A 19,627-nucleotide genomic window follows, 5' to 3' on the forward strand; every position below is an offset into this window, starting at 1 on the left:
CAGCTCCCTCTTAAGTCTATCCTGCTACGTTTTCCGGTTTGTTTATTTTACTGCAAGACAAATTGAGGTTAGAATAAAAGTATATTTTTATACATCACATCTTCACAATAATAAAAGCCTTGATGACCTGGTTTCTAGAGACCAGGTGTGTGTGGTTCCTGTACAGAGGACTCTGCATGTTCAGATTGCATTGTGGGAAGGAAAAAGGAGAAGACGCGTGTTTTGAACTCAGAATCTCACTTTTATTGGTCGACTTGATGAAAGACTACAAAAACGAATTCACAAAAAAAATCTCTTTCAAGTAATCAAATGTGTCGAGACCTTTGGGGGGGGGGGGGGGGGCAGGTCTGCAGGATCCGCTCGGAATCACCCGTCTGTGTGCTTGTTGGCCACCACACACACACACACACACACACACACACACACACACACACGAACGCACACACACTGTGTGTCTGCTCAGGAATCCAGCACGCACCAACACACACACATACACAACTCGCGCAGAGACACACGCAAACACAAACGCTTTTCAGTCCTGATGGCGAAGAAATGGACTCAGGGGCAGAGTGGTTTTATCACTTCCACAGCCCACGTGCACACACAAAAACACAAACACTCACACATACATACAAACACCCGTACTTACACACTGTTAAAATGATCGCAAGCAGACCGACACGCGTGTCCGTCAGGGTACACACGTGTCTAGAGGGAGGAAAGGTTTACATGTTAAAGAGGTTAAAAACGGAAGAGGCACAGAGTGCCTGTGGGAGGAGAGGGAGAGAGGGCGGGGGCTATAGGAAGAGGAGAGGGCGGGACTACTGGAGGACAGGGGGAGGAAAGATATTGTAGATATTTTATTTCATCCCCTTGGGGAAAGTCCCGCCCACTCATCAGATAGAAGGCGGGACTACTGGAGGAGGAAAGGCAGAAAGGGCGGGACTACTAGAGGATGGGATGTGGAAAGGTAGGGGGCGAGACTACTGAGGATGGGATGTGGAAAGGTAGAGAGGGCGGGACTACTGGAGGATGGGAGATGGAAAGGTAGAGGGCAGGACTAATGGAGGACAGGGGAAGGAAAGGTAGAGGGCGGGACTACTGAAGTAGCAGTAGAGAGGGCGGGGTACTGGAGGAGGAGAGGTAGAGAGGGCAGGGCTACTGGGGTCATTTCTTGGCTTTGCGGGGCGGAGTCACGGGCCTTCCCGTGCCCGGGCCTCCCACTCCGTAGAAGAGCTTCTTATCGGCGGGCTTCAGAATCTACCGGAGAGAGAGAGAGAGACACATCAGCGATATACAAGAACTGAATGACACAGGAACATTGCTATCTAGACACTAAACACAGGTCCAACCACTAAAGAATGTTGGTCAGCTCCAGTTCTACACATTCGCCAACAAGGAACCTCATCTGACAGCCACCCAACCAACGGGTACGGCCCACCTGCCAAGAGTTTGGCCTTGTTCAAACTGAACCCTACAACGTTCCCAACTTTTCAAATCTTAGCCTTTAAAAATACACAAAATAGTTAAAAAAGACTATCCTTGTGCTCAGATTCCTTCAGCTACACTGCACTGTCACACCACACAGTTGTGTTTTTTCTAGAGGCACTATGCAGGATTCTTTGTAGCTCCAATTTGATTGCATGCTTAGCGTAGTCTGCTAAACGACTCAAATTAAATAAAACGCACAACCACCCGGGGAAAGTCTACCCGTTTGATAGACTATTTTACATAAGGAGGAGGAGGTCAGACTCTCCCCCTCGTGGAGGCAGCGCTAGAGCGAGAGAGAGCGCGCGCGCGCGAGAGAGAGAGAGAGCGAGAGCGAGAGAGAGAGAGAGAGAGCTCACCTGGAAGGAGCACATGAGCGTCTCGTCTACGCTCATCATGGCTCCGGCGTTATCGAACTCGCCACAGTAGTTAGGAGCGGAGAACAGCGTGACCAGCTGTCTTTTAGCGAAGAACTCATAGCCATCCTCCACCACCTGAGGGAGACCAAGACAGAGGCATAGGACTTACAGCTCCGTCTGCCAGACCGTTGGGGTGTAGTGGGGTGTGGTGTAGTAGGATGCATCATTTCTTAGGTTCTTAGGGCATGCTAAGGTGTAGCTGTGTTAAACTGGTAGGGTGGAGAAGGGTGGGGTGTGCTAGATTGTAGTTTATAAGGCTGTAGCGTGCTCGGGTTAGGTGTAGTAGGATGCATCATCCTAGGGTGTAGTTCAGTAGGGTGTAGAGTGCTAGGGGCTAGTGCAGAAGGGTAGGGTGTAATAGTCGGGTATAAAGTCGGAGGGTTTGATAGGGTGTGACATGATCAGGTGTGTCAAGTGGTAGGGTGTAGAAGGGTGTGTTCTGCTAGGATGTAGTATATAATGGTGAAGTGCAGTAGGGTGTAGGATAGTAGGGCAGAGCGTGCTAGCATATTGCGATGTAAGGTGCTAGTAAAGCATTGTGATAAGGGTTTAAATCATGTGATCAAAAGTTCTGAAAGCACATAACGAGCACTTCTTAACCAATAATTCTATCATGCATCCAGGTAATTCCTTCCATGCAGAGAGGCCACTGAATTGTTAGCTCGCCGTGTGCAGCCCTCCTGTAACAGGCCCTACGTACCTGGTGAGCACGGCAGATGAGGTCCATGTCGTGTTTGTGGAGGAACTTTGTGACCACGTCGGCTCCAAAGGTGAAGGACACACCGCGGTCGTTCTCCCCCCAGCCCAGCACGTCCTTGTCGGGGTCGGCCCAGAGCAGGTCACACAGCAGGCCCTGGTCCGGCACGTCGGTGGGCCGCATCACGCGCCTCACCTGCTCCATGGACTGGAGGTCTGGAGACAGGCCTGGGGGCGGAGGGGAGACCGGTCTGGCACAACCACCCGGTACTGTCTGGTTCCTACAACTACCCTGGGCTTACATCTGGCTCGGTTTGCTGCCTACCGCCAAACCTGGACTCGAAGCGCTTTCATTTTTGATAGATAGTAGGGGTGTAACGGTACACAAAAGTCAAGGTTCGGTACGTACCTCGGTTTTTAAGTCACGGTACAGTACTGTTATTAGTTAAGGGGAAAATTTGAAAAAACTGCTCGTTTCTCAACCCGTAGATAAGCAGCAATGAAAACACCAATAAACTTGGTTATGGCATTTGCATTTCTGAATTCCCAGACAGGGGTTGTTGAAATAGTGTTGTGAGCTGGGTTTGCACAGGTCGTTTTTTTTCCCACAGCAACGGTGATGGTAACACCTGGATGGTGCCTTTTCAAATGCGTGTGCATGTTAAAGTGCTGTACGTACACGGAGTGCCCTCTCCATAGCCGGAGAGCCTGTCGGAGACCCTCTCTGTAGCTTACGTGCGCATCCAATATTTTTAACTATCCGTCGACGCCATGGACCTATTGGTCGACGCAACGGAGACGGCAAGGGCTGTGATTGGTCCACAAAATCATTTCCTGAATCACTTCTCCGGTTTGACTTTGCACCTTAAGGACCAATAAAACACCAAATAAGATTTGAAAAGCTTTGGAAGATTATTTACAACACGGCTTACATGGTTTGTAGTCAACGTATAAGATAGATCGGGTGGCGAATTGCATTGCGTATCCGACATCCAGACGGAGAGCTGCTGAGCGGATTACGGAGTCGGAGTAGTATACTTTGGCTAAACGGTCCGGGTGGAACTCCGACTTCAAGTTTTAAATTCCGCATCGCAAAACAAGCCTTTACATTTGCCATATTAACGCTACGTACGTCACATTTACGAACCGTGGTACACCTCTGTTACCGCACCGAAGTGCCTGTACCGTGACGGTTCGGTACAAATACGTGTACCGTTACACCCCTAATAGATAGTGAATTGAATTTTTTGCCTCAAAAATGCATAAACAATTTTATTCACAGTTCACTTTGGCCAAAACCGATGCTTAATTTTGTGAAAGCAACAAATAATATTTAATTTAAACCTTGCATAATTTTCACCTAGTAGTTCAACTGTTTACTATGTTGAAAGTGTTTTCTTTCATGGTCAATAATGAAGCACACCATCAATGTCTACATGTCATCTACAATTCTATTGTATAAAGTAGGATTATCGTATTCCCTTCTTTTTTTTATTATTATTATTATTATTATTATTATTATTATTATTATTATTATTATTATTATTATTATTATTATTATTATTATTGGTACTAATAACAGTAATGTTCTGTATGAATTGGAATATATATGGTGGGACCAGGTTCGCTGGCCTGTGATTGGTGGCCCTACCTCCATGACAGCAGAAGATCTTCTCGTCCACGATTGCGGCCACCGGGAGGCAGTTGAAGCAGTCTGTGAAGGTCTTCCACAGCTTGATGTTGTAGCGCCTCTTGCCTGTAGGAGTAACACATTACACCCGTTAGGACCCACATAACACCACAGCCAGGATTAATCTCAAGTTGTTCTAAAAGCCGTTAAGACAGAGGATTTCAGTTCTATTAGACAGGGGCTTCCCAATCTTTTGGGGGCGTGGCCACATTTCTTAGGTCCAATCCCTGTGACTCAAACACCTGGTTTCCCACACATTAATTGAACCCCCTCAGCATCTACCCATAGTATGAGCTTTCAAATTGATTGCATGCACATCCCACCACACCAAGCTGATTGTAGTATTTAAGGCTGTACATTACAAAGTAATTAACATCCCACAACCTGTATGCACATCAGGGGCCCAGCACACAGCATGTGAATATCAGTTCATGTTTGTAGCGCAACCCATAGAGAAGTAGGACCCTAATGTTTTCAACCACATTATGTAGCAATGCACACAGGGCACAAATGACGCAGGCCTGTGTTTTGGCTTTCGAAACACAGGAACAAGTATATTTTGGCCGTGAGAATTGTGGTTTTAATCCTTTTGTTCTCAAGAGGTCGGATCATAACTATTCTAGGCGTAAGTTACGCTTGCCTTTTATCTTTTGACATCGAAACTCACAGAATACACATGACCTTTGAGTTCAAATTCTGGCCAGATTTGTGATCTGATCTATTCATGCAAATTATAAGCATGAATTTTCAGAGCCAAGTCCTACAGCCATTGTTAAGCAAAGAACAGCGGGTTGTGGCTAAAGTGGGTTTCATATTAAACATTAATTTTAAGGGTTAGGGGAGTAGTTTTAGATGCATAGTTCGCTTTCTGGATCGTGGCTAGATTGTGTCTAAATCACAGAGTGGGAAATTAACTCTGATTTTGGAGAGTCCATACTTTTAGTGAATTGTGTGATCTGATCACAAACACCAAGTTGAAAAGAGCAACAGAGTGTAACCGAGGCAATCGATCAACTTCAGGCTGTATTGAAGGCTTGGCTCTAGCCCGCTCTGAGTCAACCCCAGGTTACAAGGCACAACGCAGGGTGTGGCCATCGGGGCCCGGCTGATACGCTCGGCTTGCGTCATTGTCTTTAACATTGTTGTTGTGGTGATAGTTACTAGGGGGATGCTAGTCAGCTGCTAACTGCAGGGTCTGCAGAGAAAGATTTAACCTACAGGAAGCTGTCCATCAGTGGAAGCCCTAGCGTAAGCGCCGTGTGCTAGCACTTACAACTGAGCTAGGCCCTAAATAAGATGCAACCCTGCCAGCAGGACTGGTCTGGTCAGAATGATCTGGAATGCCATCCAGCCACTCGAGGAACATGTAGGGATCTGCCGCACTTTGGACTGAAGCCCGGTAACCCAGGGCGATGGGGGCTAGACTATCGTCCAGATGAGGAACCAATAAGATAATCACTAGCCATGGTTTTTATGAGCTGATATTGTTAACACTTTGCAGACTGTTTGACACAACTTAAACATCACAAAAGTATTGTTTAATAATAATAATAATAAAATAAAAATTGATTTTATATAGCGCCTTTCGGGATACTTATGGTCGCTTCACAAGAGTGGGAGGTGAGGGTAGGCAAGTGAGTGAGAGTGCAACATGCGCAAGACGCTGGGTGGGGTCCTGAGATAGAGGCCATAGACCTCAAGAGAAAAGGTTTGCTTTCATGTCTTTTTGAAAGTCTCCACGGATGCGGCACAGCGGATGTGGGGGGGGCTGATTCCACAGAGTGGGGGCGGACACGCAATTGTTCATCTGATGACCTGTACAACAGCAGCAGCAGCAGCAGCAGCAGTTTCTGGGCAGGACCTTTAAACCTGAGGTATGTCCCAGCGTATTAACTAGGATTAATCACAGCTAATCGGGCATTCCTAAGGAGCGAGACAACAGCCTCCTCCTGTCTCTAGATGGACTTTGAGCTAGATAGCGGGCTGTTTCTAGATGGACTCTAGATCCTTTAAAGACAAAATCACACTTCTGTCTGTGAAATACACTAGGTTCCTCTACCCAGGAGACTGTACACGCCTCTTTTTCTGTAGATTATCTATGCATTCTCAAAAACATTGGCTTTCTTTAGACGCGTGTGCCTGGGTCGAGGTTGATTTTGCATTTGTGTCTATTTTTTGAGTTGTTGTGGGTGCAGAGAGAGAGACTCACACTCATCGTAGAAGCCATAGATTCTGTTGATGGAGGCACACTCGTGGTTGCCCCTGAGCAGGAAGAAGTTCTCCGGATACTTGACTTTGTAGGCCAGCAGCAGGCAGATGGTCTCCAGGGACTGTTTCCCCCTGTCTACGTAGTCGCCCAGGAACAGGTAGTTGCTCTCCGGAGGAAAGCCCCCGTACTCGAAAAGCCGAAGCAGGTCGTAGTACTGCCCGTGGACGTCACCTGTCGAGGGGAGAGGTGTGATGAGATGGAAGACAGGTAGCCATGTTGCATTGCCTCTGAAAGTCATGAGCTTTTCAGTACAACAGCTTATAAGCTTCCTTCTGTTTACGATCAATAGGGCTATTCATGACAAGTGAGGGTCAGACAAGTAGCTAGTATATGCTAGTTAGACTGGTATTACCAGGAGATTATGTTTTCCTATAGGGTAGTTTGATAATTAGTGTAGTGTTCACGTGAGAAGAAAATTGTTAGCAAGGGTTCAAAGGATTGGGTGTGTTTTTGAATGCAGACACACTCAGAGCGGAACCATGAAGAGGCAGCTCTGAACAAGCAGGGGTGCGTCTACTCCTGGCAAGTGATGCCGAATACCATTTAATATCAAAACATCAGACAGCTGCACCTAAAAACACGTCCTGGGAATGCTTGAGGGGAGAGGAGGGACTGATACCGGGAAGAGAGGCAACAACAGTCTGATCTTCACCCTCATCACCTCTGTAGAATACATAGTTATCCTGCCGGACCCTGACATGGAAGGCCATTGGGGAAAAAAACATTTCGGAAAATACGCCATAACACGACCAAATGGACCACGTATAAAATGTATGCGTTTACAATACCCACATAAACATGGGATTAATAACCCTGTTTAGACGTCCAAAATGAACCCATGTTGACACAGGAAATGTAAGCGTCATTAGACGGTCACAATGTGCACATCAACATGTAAAGTGTTTAAAACCTAGTGCCTTTATAGTGACTTCTGCTGAGTCAAATCAAACAGCATATACAATTCATTTGGCTTTTCAAAAGGTCTATCATATACATTCATATTTTCCTACACCTATGTCTAATTTGGAAATTCTGTCAACTGGTATGCTAATTTAAACCTGTAATAAATGAACGTCGTATCAATGCTTCCAGTCCAATTTAAGTTGGCTATGTGGGAGCATTGGCCAATTGAGAATAAATGATTTACAAGTAATTGTCGGGAAAGCATTACTTCACATACATATTGACCTGTGAACTGGAGTACACTTGAGCACTTGGGGTATGGGCCAAGCTGGTCCTTCAGCTGCCTTGTTTAAAAGGCACTGTACCAGCTGGACTGGTACAGTGCAGCTGAATTCTAAGGGAGGAGCTGCAAATGTAACTTATGCAAGCTTTAATGGAAAGTAATATTCTGTATTCTTCTGGTGAAAGACAATGAGGTAGGGTCAGAGTTCCTGCTTTAGAGCTTTGTAAATGCAAAACAAATCCTAGCGTGTTGAAGTTTGTGGGTAATCTATTGATAGATGGGAAAATTAAGAGTAGGTTATTCAGCTACCACCATGATAAAGAAACACCACCATATTAGAACGATAAATTAAAAACAAATTTAGGGCTCCTTCTAAGCTTTGCTTATTTTCCTTGTTTTAAGCCTCTTTTATAAAGCCATCCTGGGATGCATTTTAACTCACCACATTGGACGGAGTGAACTAGTACAAGGCAATGGTGTCCAACAGACTGAAGTTGTGTAGGCCTCAATCTCAGCATCACATGCTAGAGACGTGGTTGGTACGTATACTAACCATCATCATTTCATATATATAACAGAGTCTTCACACTCTCAAATATACATAGATTTGGGTAACTATGTAATCGTTATATTAACGTTAAAATATTTGCACATATATGCAAAAACTATGCAGTATTATTGACTTTGAATTTAGGGGTTAATTTTCGCCGTCTAAACGTGGCCCTTTCTTCCGTGTATTCCCGGTGTTTTAAACTGTTTTTTTTTTTTTCATGGTCCATTTTGCCTTGTTAAGGGGTATACTCTCAGACGGTTTTGTCCCAAATGGCTTTCCATATCCAAAGGGTTCAGTGCTCATCTACACCTCCATGAGGCATTCCCATCAGAGTCTGCCTAGAAAGCATGTCATAATTTGCCGTTACTCTGAGCTCTGCCCTATCTACGAAGGCCCCTAAAGACCCCTGAGCCTCACCGCAAATCTTGAGGGGCGCCTCAAGCTCCAGAAGGATTGGCTGACTGAGGAAGATCTCCCGGGACTTGAGGCACAGGCCGCGGATCTCGTTCTCCGTCAGCTGAACATTCTTACCGGGTCTGGAGCCCTTCACTGGGAACACAACAATGTGGCATCAGTGGACAACAGAACAGATCAACACTGTGTTTACAGCTGCCTGCAGGGTGAACATGTTCTATACAGACAGCACAATGACTTGGACTCATGTCTTATTCAAGACAAGAAAGGAGAGAAATTATAGAGCCAACCTAACAAATCCATTAATTTATGCATTATTGATTTGACCATTAACTATTATAATAACCTTAAGTGTATCATTTTTCAATACAGAGGTCATACTTATTTTTTATATTACTGGCATGTATAACCTGTTGGGACAACAGCATTTCCGGGATTAATAAAGTACTATCTTATATTGATAACGTAGTACAGTTATAACAGCATGACATGAGTTAACCCATTACTGCATGAAACTCCCTGTGAAAAATGCAATTACTTATATTGAAGAACATATTTGATCCAACCCATTTTGATAAAGCCATTCATATTTGAATTATGTACATTTACATTTAGGGCATTTAGCAGACGCTTTTATCCAAAGCGACTTACAATAAGTGCATTTGTTACGATAAGTACATTTGTCATAAGAAGTGAAACAATATATCGCTGTCGGTACAGTAAAGATGTTCATAGAACCAAGTGCAAGTATTACAATCGCTAGGCTAACCCATTCCCCGTGTAAAGCAATGATAGCAGCTACTGTAGATGCTACACAATTAAGTATCTTGAATAAGTGCAATGTACAGTGTATTTGGTATTTAACAATAAATGCAAAAATAAATCAATAGTGCATGCCAAAACGTTACTCTGCCTTTCATCTTATTGAAAAGATATAAAATATACACATGAAAACCATGATAATGCAATGTAGCTCATTTTTATTCCCTGCGTAATTTAGTTAGAAACTAAAGCATCGGGGATCCAAGTTGAGTAACGCTGTTCAGTCGAAATAGCACCAAAAATCGAAATTAAACTGCAAACATAGATGCTCTTACCTTCCAGGAGGCGTTGTATGATGGAATCGATGTTGAGTTTGTCGGCCTCGGCCATACTATCCCCTCTAGTTCAATAAAATATAATAAACTCTCCTAGTTTGGTGTAGTTTGGAGTGAATCTCTGCGATGATACTGCCTTAGCCGAACTTAGCCCCCTGCTAACCTTGGGCCAGACCGGGAATATAACCTCTGAAACTAGATTCAGCCGTCGAAAAGGTTCACATACGTGTTTAAATACAACGCGACGAGCCCGCATTAGTCGACTATTTCATTGCATTGATGGTTTATGTCTGGATATTAGTTGAATACGAACAAGCCTCGACAGCAGTTAGCTTAGCTTGAGGTTAGCTGAGAGGGAGGCGGAAGCGGAAGTGTGGAGAAAAAGAAAGTATTCCCGCCTTGGCGTTGGACGATAATGTATTCTGCTGTAGGGGAGTCACATTGATTGGCTTAGTGAGGCGTCAGTCAAATTGTCACAATCGTAAACAAGGGGATAGTGTTAACAAAACAACCTTAAACACAACGCAAAGTCGTAGCGGTTTTGCTATCTCTAAGCCTATATAACCATGCACATTGAATATCCACGTCATTTCTCTTCGGAACACAAAATTGTAATATAGATATAATGTATCCAATTTAGTATGTAGGTCGTACTCAACTACAAGAAGCGACGCCCCCGGAATTGACCATATATGGAACAGCGTCGTTTTTCAGGCTGGGCATGACGTAATGCACAGGCGACTTGAGCGATTCATGCCTCAAGTATAGAATCGGATTGAATGGTTATAGAGACCAATATGGCACGATTGGAGATTAACACAGTCAAACTCGACACTCTGAAAAAGTAGTATGATCAAATAGCACTGCACAACTGCACGATCATGAAGTTGCTACATAAAGATATTGAAAAAGATAATGCCGGGTGAGTTAGCATCAATGCTAGTCTGCCTAATACACGTTATATGCCACATGTGTAAACTCAGCGGCAAGTCACAGTTGAGTATTTATATAGCACTGAAGGTGTTAGCAGTAGTGATGAAACGTATTTTCCTGATATTTCAAGATCTGTTAGAAAAACGAGTGTTGGATCTATCTCTTTACTCGTTAGCAGTACATAGTTAGCATGGGCTGTTGTTGGCAAGCTTTGTCAAAACACATACTGAAGATGACTTGTGAAAAGGATTAATTGGATAATTTAATTAAAAATTATATAAAAATAAACCAACTGACATGTGGTTGTTTTCCATGAAATACACTTATCGGGCTAACTCTGGACACTACCACAGTAATAATTACTGTGGGTGACACTTTCTTCATGCTAATTATTGCTGTGGTAGTGTCCAGAGTTAGCCCGATAAACCCGGGTGGCACGTACCCTTCAGCCATCAAGTAACGGCACTCCTAATGCAGACCAATAAACACATGCTAGTACTGATGTTGTTGTTGTCGCTGTCCAGTCAGGTGACCCTGATGCCGGAGGAGGCGGAGGACATGTGGCACACCTACAACCTGCTGCAGATGGGGGACAGCCTGCGCGCCTCGACTATCAGGTAACCTACTAGTAAAGACATGGGTGTGTTTAGCACCTAACAATATTGCTACCGTTACTATTTACTCATTTAGGAGACACTATTATCCAAAGAAACTGGGTTGGGCTAATTGTTGTTGGTGTTATTATTTTAATTTAGAGGGTAAGGGTTAGGGCAAGGGATGGGTTAGATAAGGCTCAGATATGGTCCCCAGTCGACTCAACGCATGGGGGCCTCCCAAAAATGATAACACCGCGTGCAGCAGCAAGGGCTGTGATTGGTCCGCTCCCTAAAGCCAGACGCAGAACCGAAACAGGTTCACGACTGCGTCAAAGCGTCTGCGTTGTCATTGCGTTGCGTCGACGTGGAACCGTACCTGAGCCTTTAGTGCGAGGGCATTCTTTTTGGGGAGAGTAGCGTGGACCCTGAGCGGCACGTCTGCTGCGTTCCACCAGGAAGGTGCAGACCGAGACGTCGACGGGGAGCGTGGGCAGCTCCCGGGTCAGGATCATGCTCACCGTGTGCGTCGAGACCATTGACTTCGACTCCCAGGCCTGTCAGCTCCGAGTGAAGGGGACCAACCTGGAGGAAAACCAGTATGTCAAGGTCTGTCTGGCTGTTTGTCTAGCTGTTTACCTGACGGTATCTCTATCTACCTGTCTGTCTGTCTGTCTGTCTGTCTGTCTGTCTGTCTATCTAGTTGTCTGTCTAGATGTTTACCTGTCGCTATGTCGGTCTAGCTGTCTTTCTGTGTATCTTGTTGTTTGTCCAAATGTTTTCCCGTCCCGTCTGTGTCTATCTCTCTTGTATGTCCATTTACATTTCCGTCTGTGTGTCTCTAAGCACAGTCTGTCTCTCCGTCTGCCATCTCATGTGTGTCTGCCTGTCCGTCAGCTTGATGATGATAATGATAATGATGGTGATGGTGTGATGACGTAGTTCTCTCTGTCCACCAGATGGGGGCATACCACACCATCGAGCTGGAGCTCAACAGGAAGTTCACTCTGGCTAAGAAGGTGTGGGACAGCGTGGTGCTTGACCGCATCGGTAAGGATGGGCCCTGGATGGCCTAAAGAGCATCCCTTCTCAACATCCTTCCTTAGTACCTCAGCATCCATCATAACCCAGCATCCATCCTATATGCCAAATGTATCCTAACCTCAGCATCCTTCCTTGTCACCTCAGCGCCTATCCTAACCTCGGCATCCATCCTAACCTCAGCATGTATCCTAAATTCAGCATATACATCTCCTCATAATCTTAAACCCAGCCTCCAAAATAAGGAGTTCAAATCGACCACACAGACACCATTTGTTAAAAAGAGGTTATCGGCTATTTGGAAGAGTTCAGACTAAATAGGAGCACATGACAATTATGATATGTGTGTACTCTATTGTTGCTGAACAGTTGTGCGATAGGAATGCTATAAGTGTGTTGCGTCTAAAGAGTAAGCTAATAGGTGTGTAATAAGCATGTTCTTTCTCATACAGAGCAGGCATGTGATGCAGCCCAGAAGGCGGATGTTGCGGCGGTGGTGATGCAGGAGGGGCTGGCTAACGTGGTCCTGGTGACCCCTGCCATGACCCTGCTACGGGCCAAGGTGGAGGTCACAATCCCCCGCAAGAGGAAGGGCAGCTGCACCCAGCACGAGAAGGTAGGCCCCGCCCCCCTCACATGGATTGGATCAGAACGCTCTAAATGGGTTGGACAGTTTTTTTTATTGGGAATGCGTTTCTCTTTTCTCAGTCTCTCTCTATATGTTTGTCCATCTGTTTGTCTGTTTACCTGTCTGACTGTCTGCCTGCCCGTCTGTCTTTCAGGCGCTGGAGCGATTCTATGAGGCAGTAATGCAGGCGATCCTCCGTCACATCAACTTTGACGGTCAGTCTGACACTTAAACACCTGCTTCCTCCTCACCCATTTCCATGCTCTAATACCCTGCTGTGCTAGGTCATGGGATCAGAGCCTGGAGCCAAAAGATCTCTACTTATACTGATCTCTTCGATTGTGTAAATCAGTTTGATTATGGATATTATGATAAATATATTATGAAATGTAATAATATTGTATATGTTATGATGTACGTACCATTATCCTGTAGTGGTGTGTTAGCTGAGGATGAATACTATGATGGATAATACCATGGATGTATGATGAAATCAATCTTTTCTTGCATATAGATATAATGAATTCTGAATAATCATTAAGGATGAATGTGGTATCCTCCCGTAGTGGTGAAGTGTGTGCTGGTGGCCAGCCCAGGCTTCGTGAAGGACCAGTTCATAAGCTACCTGTACCGAGAGGCCGTGCGCCACGACAACAAGGTTCTGCTGGAGAACCGGGCCAAGTTCATGCTGGTCCACTCTTCCTCAGGTCACAAGTACTCGCTGAAAGGTAGGGACGGAACCAGAACGTAGAACCACCCTTGATGAGGCCTTAACCAGCCTGTAGGGTCCATGTTTCTGACTGACTGTTCTGGTGTCGTTGTGTTGGAACAGAGGTCCTGTCAGACCCAACCGTCACCAGTAGGCTCTCAGACACCAAGGTGAGTTACCGTGGCTACACACCGACACGTGACAGCTGATCCCTAACGCTTACACTAATTCACTAATTATGTGTGTGTTTGTGTGTTTTAAGGCTGCAGCGGAGGTCAGAGCGCTGGAAGAATTCTACAAGATGCTGCAGCATGAGCCTGACAGAGCCTTCTACGGGTGAGAGGAACTGGAACCATCCTAACCTTACTAGAGAACCTTTATTTGAACCCCAACTAGTCTTTAAAACAAGAGAACAGAAAATAAGTGTGTGTGTGTGTGTGTGTGTGTGTGTGTGTGTGTGTGTGTAGCCTGGCTCATGTAGAGAAGGCAGCCGAGGCTCTGGCCGTGGACGCCCTGCTGATCAGTGACGTGCTCTTCAGGTACCGACTCCACAGCTCAGCCAATAGCGTCCCTTATTAGCATGACTGGTGTCAAATGTAACCGCTCACCACCAGTGAATGCATATCATGTATTTAATAACATATTTGTATGTTGTAGGCACCAGGAGGTAGCTACCAGGAGTCGTTACGTTCGTCTGGTGGACAGCGTGAAGGACAATGGAGGAATGGTCAGGTAGGATCACTGATGCTTCCAGAACGTTCTGGTCGAGTATATGTTGAGGTATTGACGCATTTAAAATAACTTATCTCACCTTTCTCCCCCCAGGATATTTTCAAGTCTTCATGTGTCTGGAGAACGTAAGTATCTCTCCCCTTCTAGAGCATGAAACTGTAGAATACTCGACCTGTAGAACCATAGCAAAATGAACCTGAGAACAGTAGTACTGTACAGACCAGGCTACCAGCTGCTGATGTTTTTTTGGCTCTGCCTCACAGAGTTGACCCAGCTGAGTGGAGTGGCGGCCATTTTGAGGTTCCCCATCGCCGACCTATCGGAGCCCGAGGATGACAGCAGCTCAGACGATGACTAGCACCTTGAGACCACAACCCTGGGGAACCCAACCATGGCCAGAACCAACGCCTGCAGGGTCGGGACCTGCTGCTTGCTGTTTCAAGATCCATAAACACTTGAATTACTCAGTTTCAGTGGCCATGGTGAATGTGGCATTCTATCCAATAGCCACACTTTATTTTGAAGCTGAAAGAACTACAACATATATTTTTCCTGTGATAGGACTGCGTGAGGTGCATTATGGGAAGCTTAGGTGGTTGAGGTGAGTGATTTAACCTTTGTGAACATACCTCACGACATTAAAAAGTGCAAACAAGATTATTCTGTGAGTTGTTTTGTCACAAACAAGACACATGATAGGAAAATACATTTATTAGGCTGTGTTATAAATAATATTATAGGCCTTTAAAAACTGCATTTAATTTAACCTAGTATCAAGTTTCCCCAGGAGGTGTTAAGCATGTTTTTTGAGATCCACAGTTAAAACACTGCAGCTTGCTGTGTACAAACATCCCATACATACTCATACTTAATAAGCTTATGAATTAGACCGGTATCGACAGCTAGAACTAAAGTGCATTAAAGCCTGAGCTTGTCTCTCGAAGCCTCTACAAACCTTCCCCTGCAGGAAGCGCACGATACTGCAGAGTTTACAATACAGTTCACTTGAACTCTTTAGAATTACATAGAACATCGGCAATAAAGGTGGAACTTGAATAGACTTATGAGAAATAAATAAATGTTATTTTAAGCAGAACATCTTCTCCTCAAAATCCAAATCTATCCTCTATATCTTGGCCAGCTGGCCCATATCTGCGCCTCTACGTCTCAACGACGTCAGGGCTCCTACACAACTATGACCTCACTCCAGTGGACACTCGAAGCTCTTGATCCAGTCCAGGTCTTCCAGCGTGCCCCAGTGCAGGTACATGATGGAGCCCACCACCATCACGTGCATGATCTGGTGGCTGTTGCCCCAGTTGTCGAAGAGCCCCGGGCTCAGCCTCTCGGGCACCTGCACGATGTTGACCACGCCCCCCAGCACGGCCAGCGCGTCCATGGTGAAGAAGAGCCGGAGCGACCGGGGGCTGCCCACGCCGCGGCCGAACATCCGGAACAGGAAGAGGCTGAAGCGGAACACCCCCTGCCACACGAAGGCGCGTAGCCGCAGCACGTTGGTGCGCGCGGTGGTGGCGCAGTAGATGCCGTAGGCGGACAGAAGGATGTAGATGAGCAGCGCCAGATGGCGCACGCCCGGGTAACACAGCAAGGTGATGTGGATGATGGGTAATGCACCTGGCGGAGCAAGGGACAGCCATCAGCACACTGATACAGTAGTTTAGCTGCAGGTGACAGCAAAGAGGCCTAGTTGGTTATTATTATTCTGGATTATCTTTCAAGTATTTATGCATCATTCAATTATTATGAAGTAATGTTTGCTCTTTACCCGACCTTGACTTTCAACATGGCAACAAGCCAACTGTAACGGTAATACCACAACTTACCCATCTATTTACCTATTACCTAAACCTAGCCTTCTCTGACCCTAAACCTGACCTTTCTCTAACCCAATACTGAAATCTAACAATCTCTAGCATATTACCTCAGCTTCTCTGACCAATACATAAACCTTACCTCCCCTCTAATCCATTACCTACACTTAACCATCTCTAACCTGATTCATAGACTGAGCCATCTCTAACCTATTACCTATACTGAATGATCTCTCGACTCAACGCTCTCTAACCTAGTACCTGTACTGAACCATAGCCAACCTAATACCTCAACTAAACCCCCTCTCACTCAATGCCTCAACTGAACCATATCTTCCCTATTACCTAAGATAAACCCTTACAAAGACGTCTTCCTCCATCAGTGTGTGATCCCTCATGGTGTCTCCTCTAACCAGGGACCCACCCAGGGTGTTGACCAGGCAGACCCCGAACATGTCGAGGGAGAGCAGGTTGTCGTAGACCCCCTCTCCCCCCACGTGGTTCATAAAGAGGTGGTACAGCACGGAGCCCACGGTGGGGGAGAGACAGGCCAGGTAGTGGACCACGCAGATCCACACACTATCCACCTCCCCCCAAGGGATGCTGAGGGGGAGCAGCACCAGGAAGAGGAAGAACGGGATGCCTGGAGGAAGAGGAGGAGGGGGGAGAGAGCAGGAGAAGGATACCTTTTATTGCCATTTATGCAGAACATAGTTTTCTCTACGTTCCGGTGTGTGTATTTAACAAATATAGTGCAACAGGACATGGACAGTGACGACAAGGCATGACAAGACAATCAGTGCAATGGGTGATGAATTAAATAATGAAGTGTGAGTAAACAGTTAAGACCAATATGGTTCCATCAGGAGGAGGGCGAAGAGAGGAGGAGGACGACGAGAGGAGAGAAGAGCATAGACAGATGAAAGGGAGAGGGTGAGGAGGAAAGAAAAGAGTTGTGAGAGGGAAAGGTGAGGATTAGGATTAGGAATAAAGAGAAAGGCAGATGACATAATAGACTTCTCCGGCTGTGGTGTCTGATAGCTCAGTATCTAAAGCTAGAATGAATCGGTGACAACATTCGATTGTTATGTCAAAATAGGACAAATAAGTAAATAGTACTGACAATGAATCCCATAAAATGAAATATTGTGATTTTTGGCACGCCTTATGATCTTTATTTAACCAAAATAAAAGGGGAACGAAACTGTTGATTGTGAGACTCCCTTCCTGACCTTTATGATAAAAATGGACCTAAAAGAGGTTGGTTCTGGTAGATGTAAAACCTGCAGGACTCCGTCTCTGTGGCCGGAAGCCTTCCTCCAGGTCCCTCGCTAATCTCACTGCTAAGAGCATTAGATGTAATGAAGTTAGCATGCAGGACAGGAGTAGGCTGCCTGGAGAACACACCACAGGGAGACTTCCTGGGGTTCTCACCTCACCATGCTCATCCAAGGTACCGCTTTGTAGGACAAGAAAAGCCACGTAAACATTCATTATTATTATTATTCAGTATTATTCATCACTACAAGCATCCCCATTTTCCATGCAGGGGCGACACAGACTTTGAGGGTCTTCTGTGTGTTACACTTGTAATGTAGTGGTCGTGTCTCCATTCTATTCTAGCAGCTACCCTGCAGATCCTAGCAGACCCTGCAGATAACCTGTATATTTCATCATCAGCGCTACAGCTGCTCTCTAAAGGAGTGTTAGACGCTGGCGTATTTTCAGGCCAGGCATTCCAAGGAGAGATAAGAGTTAATCCCCGCCCTCCTTGCATTCCTATAGGACATGATCCCTTCCTCCCATCATTCCTATTGGATAATTCGGGTGAAGGTGAGGGCAGCAAGCCTCATGTGACCGTTTGTCATGACATCGCCTAAGTAGGAAACTAGGTAATTGCCACCTTGATGGGGTGTCTGCTTATTTGATGAATACCACGTCAATGGGGTGTTCTGCTAACTAGCTTAACACCGGCATAATGGGTTGTATGCTTATTTGCTAATTACCACCTTAATGTGGTGATTTGCTTACTAGGTAATCACCATTATAAGACAATGCCATCTGGGCAGCGTTATTTCTTCATCCTCATGTTTGACTGAGGGCAGAACTCAGTGGTTCCCAAATTTGTTCAGACCAATGCCAAATTGATGTCCAATTATTTCCACTCCAACTTATACACATCTGCTTCAGCACACATCCTTTTAACCCAATCTACATCGGCCAGCAATACCAATGTCTCAGTGAACGTATGTGAATCCCAGCAGAAGGGATTTGTAATAAAGTTCATTAAGTGATAAGTAGAAGTTTGCCGCATTTCCCATGACCCCATATGTATATCATACAACCCCGACTGGGGTCCTGACCCACAGGTTGGGAATAAGTGCATCAACCTGTCGGACAAACTCGCCACGCATGTGGATGTGAGAACATGCGCATTTGAGTACATTTGAGACCATTCATGTAAATATGAGAACGTGTCCGTAGATGTGAGAGGACTCCTCATGCATGTAGATGTGAGAGCATGTATGTAGACGCAAAGGACATTTGTGTGGACAGATTAACCATGTGTGCAGATGTGAGAGCATGTATGTAGATGTGAGGACTCACTATGTGTGTAGATGTGTGAGCACTCACCATGTATGTAGATGTGAGATTCCCTACTGTGTGTAGATGTTTGAGCACTCACCATGTGTGTAGATGTGAGATTTCCCACTGTGTGTAATTTAGTGAGGACTCACCATGTGTGTAGATGTGAGATTCCCATCTGTGTGTAGTTGTGTGAAGACTCACCATGTGTGTAGATGTGTGAGGACTCACCATGTGTGTAGATGTGTGAGGACTCACCATGTGTGTAGATGTGTGAGGACTCACCATGTGTGTAGATGTGTGAGGACTCACCATGTGTGTAGATGTGAGATTCCCCACTGTGTGTAGTTTAGTGAGGACTCACCATGTGTGTAGATGTGTGAGGACTCACCATGTGTGTAGATGTTTCCCAGCTCGTTGTGCATGTAGAAGAGGCTGCGCAGACACTCCTGGGCGCTGGAGATGGGCCGGTAGCCCGTCAGGACGTACTTGTTGAACTGCAGGTGGTTGGGTGTCTTGTGGAATTCCACCAGCCGAGGGCCGTGACACGCACCCATCACCCCAGCCTGCCTACAGCCGTCGCCCCTGACGACCCGCAACCGGTAGGCACCCTCAAGGTTACATCCTACGGTGGACAGAAGCACACACCTTAAGAACAGGTGCGGTCAAGTCGCTGACCCGCGGCTCTGGCCAAGTGGCCTGCTCCCTCCTGGGCCAATCAGCAAAGGCATGCTTCCTCCTGGGCCAATTAGCCGCCAGTG

At 45.8% G+C, this 19,627-nt stretch overlaps 3 protein-coding genes across 3 annotated transcripts; 1 reads left to right on the forward strand and 2 right to left on the reverse strand.

Annotated features, from left to right (window-relative positions):
* Nucleotides 1-226: 226 nt before the first annotated feature.
* Nucleotides 227-10,170, reverse strand: LOC307090350 (serine/threonine-protein phosphatase PP1-gamma catalytic subunit B-like). Its single transcript, XM_079756944.1, has 7 exons — nt 9,813-10,170; nt 8,719-8,850; nt 6,503-6,733; nt 4,255-4,359; nt 2,608-2,831; nt 1,848-1,982; nt 227-1,260 (listed from the first exon to the last, which is right to left on the reverse strand). Exons 1-7 carry the CDS (start codon nt 9,865-9,867, stop codon nt 1,168-1,170), a joined length of 975 nt encoding a protein of 324 aa, XP_079613070.1. The 5' UTR covers nt 9,868-10,170; the 3' UTR covers nt 227-1,167.
* Nucleotides 10,171-10,554: 384 nt separating this feature from the next.
* Nucleotides 10,555-15,089, forward strand: pelo (pelota mRNA surveillance and ribosome rescue factor). Its single transcript, XM_079757405.1, has 13 exons — nt 10,555-10,734; nt 11,270-11,362; nt 11,797-11,947; nt 12,298-12,388; nt 12,832-12,995; nt 13,162-13,222; nt 13,574-13,735; nt 13,840-13,886; nt 13,979-14,052; nt 14,184-14,255; nt 14,374-14,448; nt 14,542-14,573; nt 14,712-15,089. The coding sequence occupies exons 1-13, from the start codon at nt 10,694-10,696 to the stop codon at nt 14,804-14,806; spliced, it is 1,158 nt and encodes a 385-aa protein (XP_079613531.1). The 5' UTR covers nt 10,555-10,693; the 3' UTR covers nt 14,807-15,089.
* Nucleotides 15,090-15,649: 560 nt separating this feature from the next.
* On the reverse strand, nt 15,650-19,423 carry LOC307090769 (progestin and adipoQ receptor family member 4-like; the record flags this gene model as incomplete). Its single annotated transcript, XM_079757536.1, has 3 exons — nt 15,650-16,083; nt 16,705-16,923; nt 19,258-19,423. The coding sequence occupies 3 exons, from the start codon at nt 19,421-19,423 to the stop codon at nt 15,650-15,652; spliced, it is 819 nt and encodes a 272-aa protein (XP_079613662.1).
* Nucleotides 19,424-19,627: the final 204 nt, after the last annotated feature.

The sequence above is a fragment of the Pollachius pollachius genome, assembly GCF_949987615.1.
Source record: "Pollachius pollachius genome assembly, chromosome: 19".
Classification (NCBI taxonomy): Eukaryota; Metazoa; Chordata; class Actinopteri; order Gadiformes; family Gadidae; genus Pollachius; species Pollachius pollachius.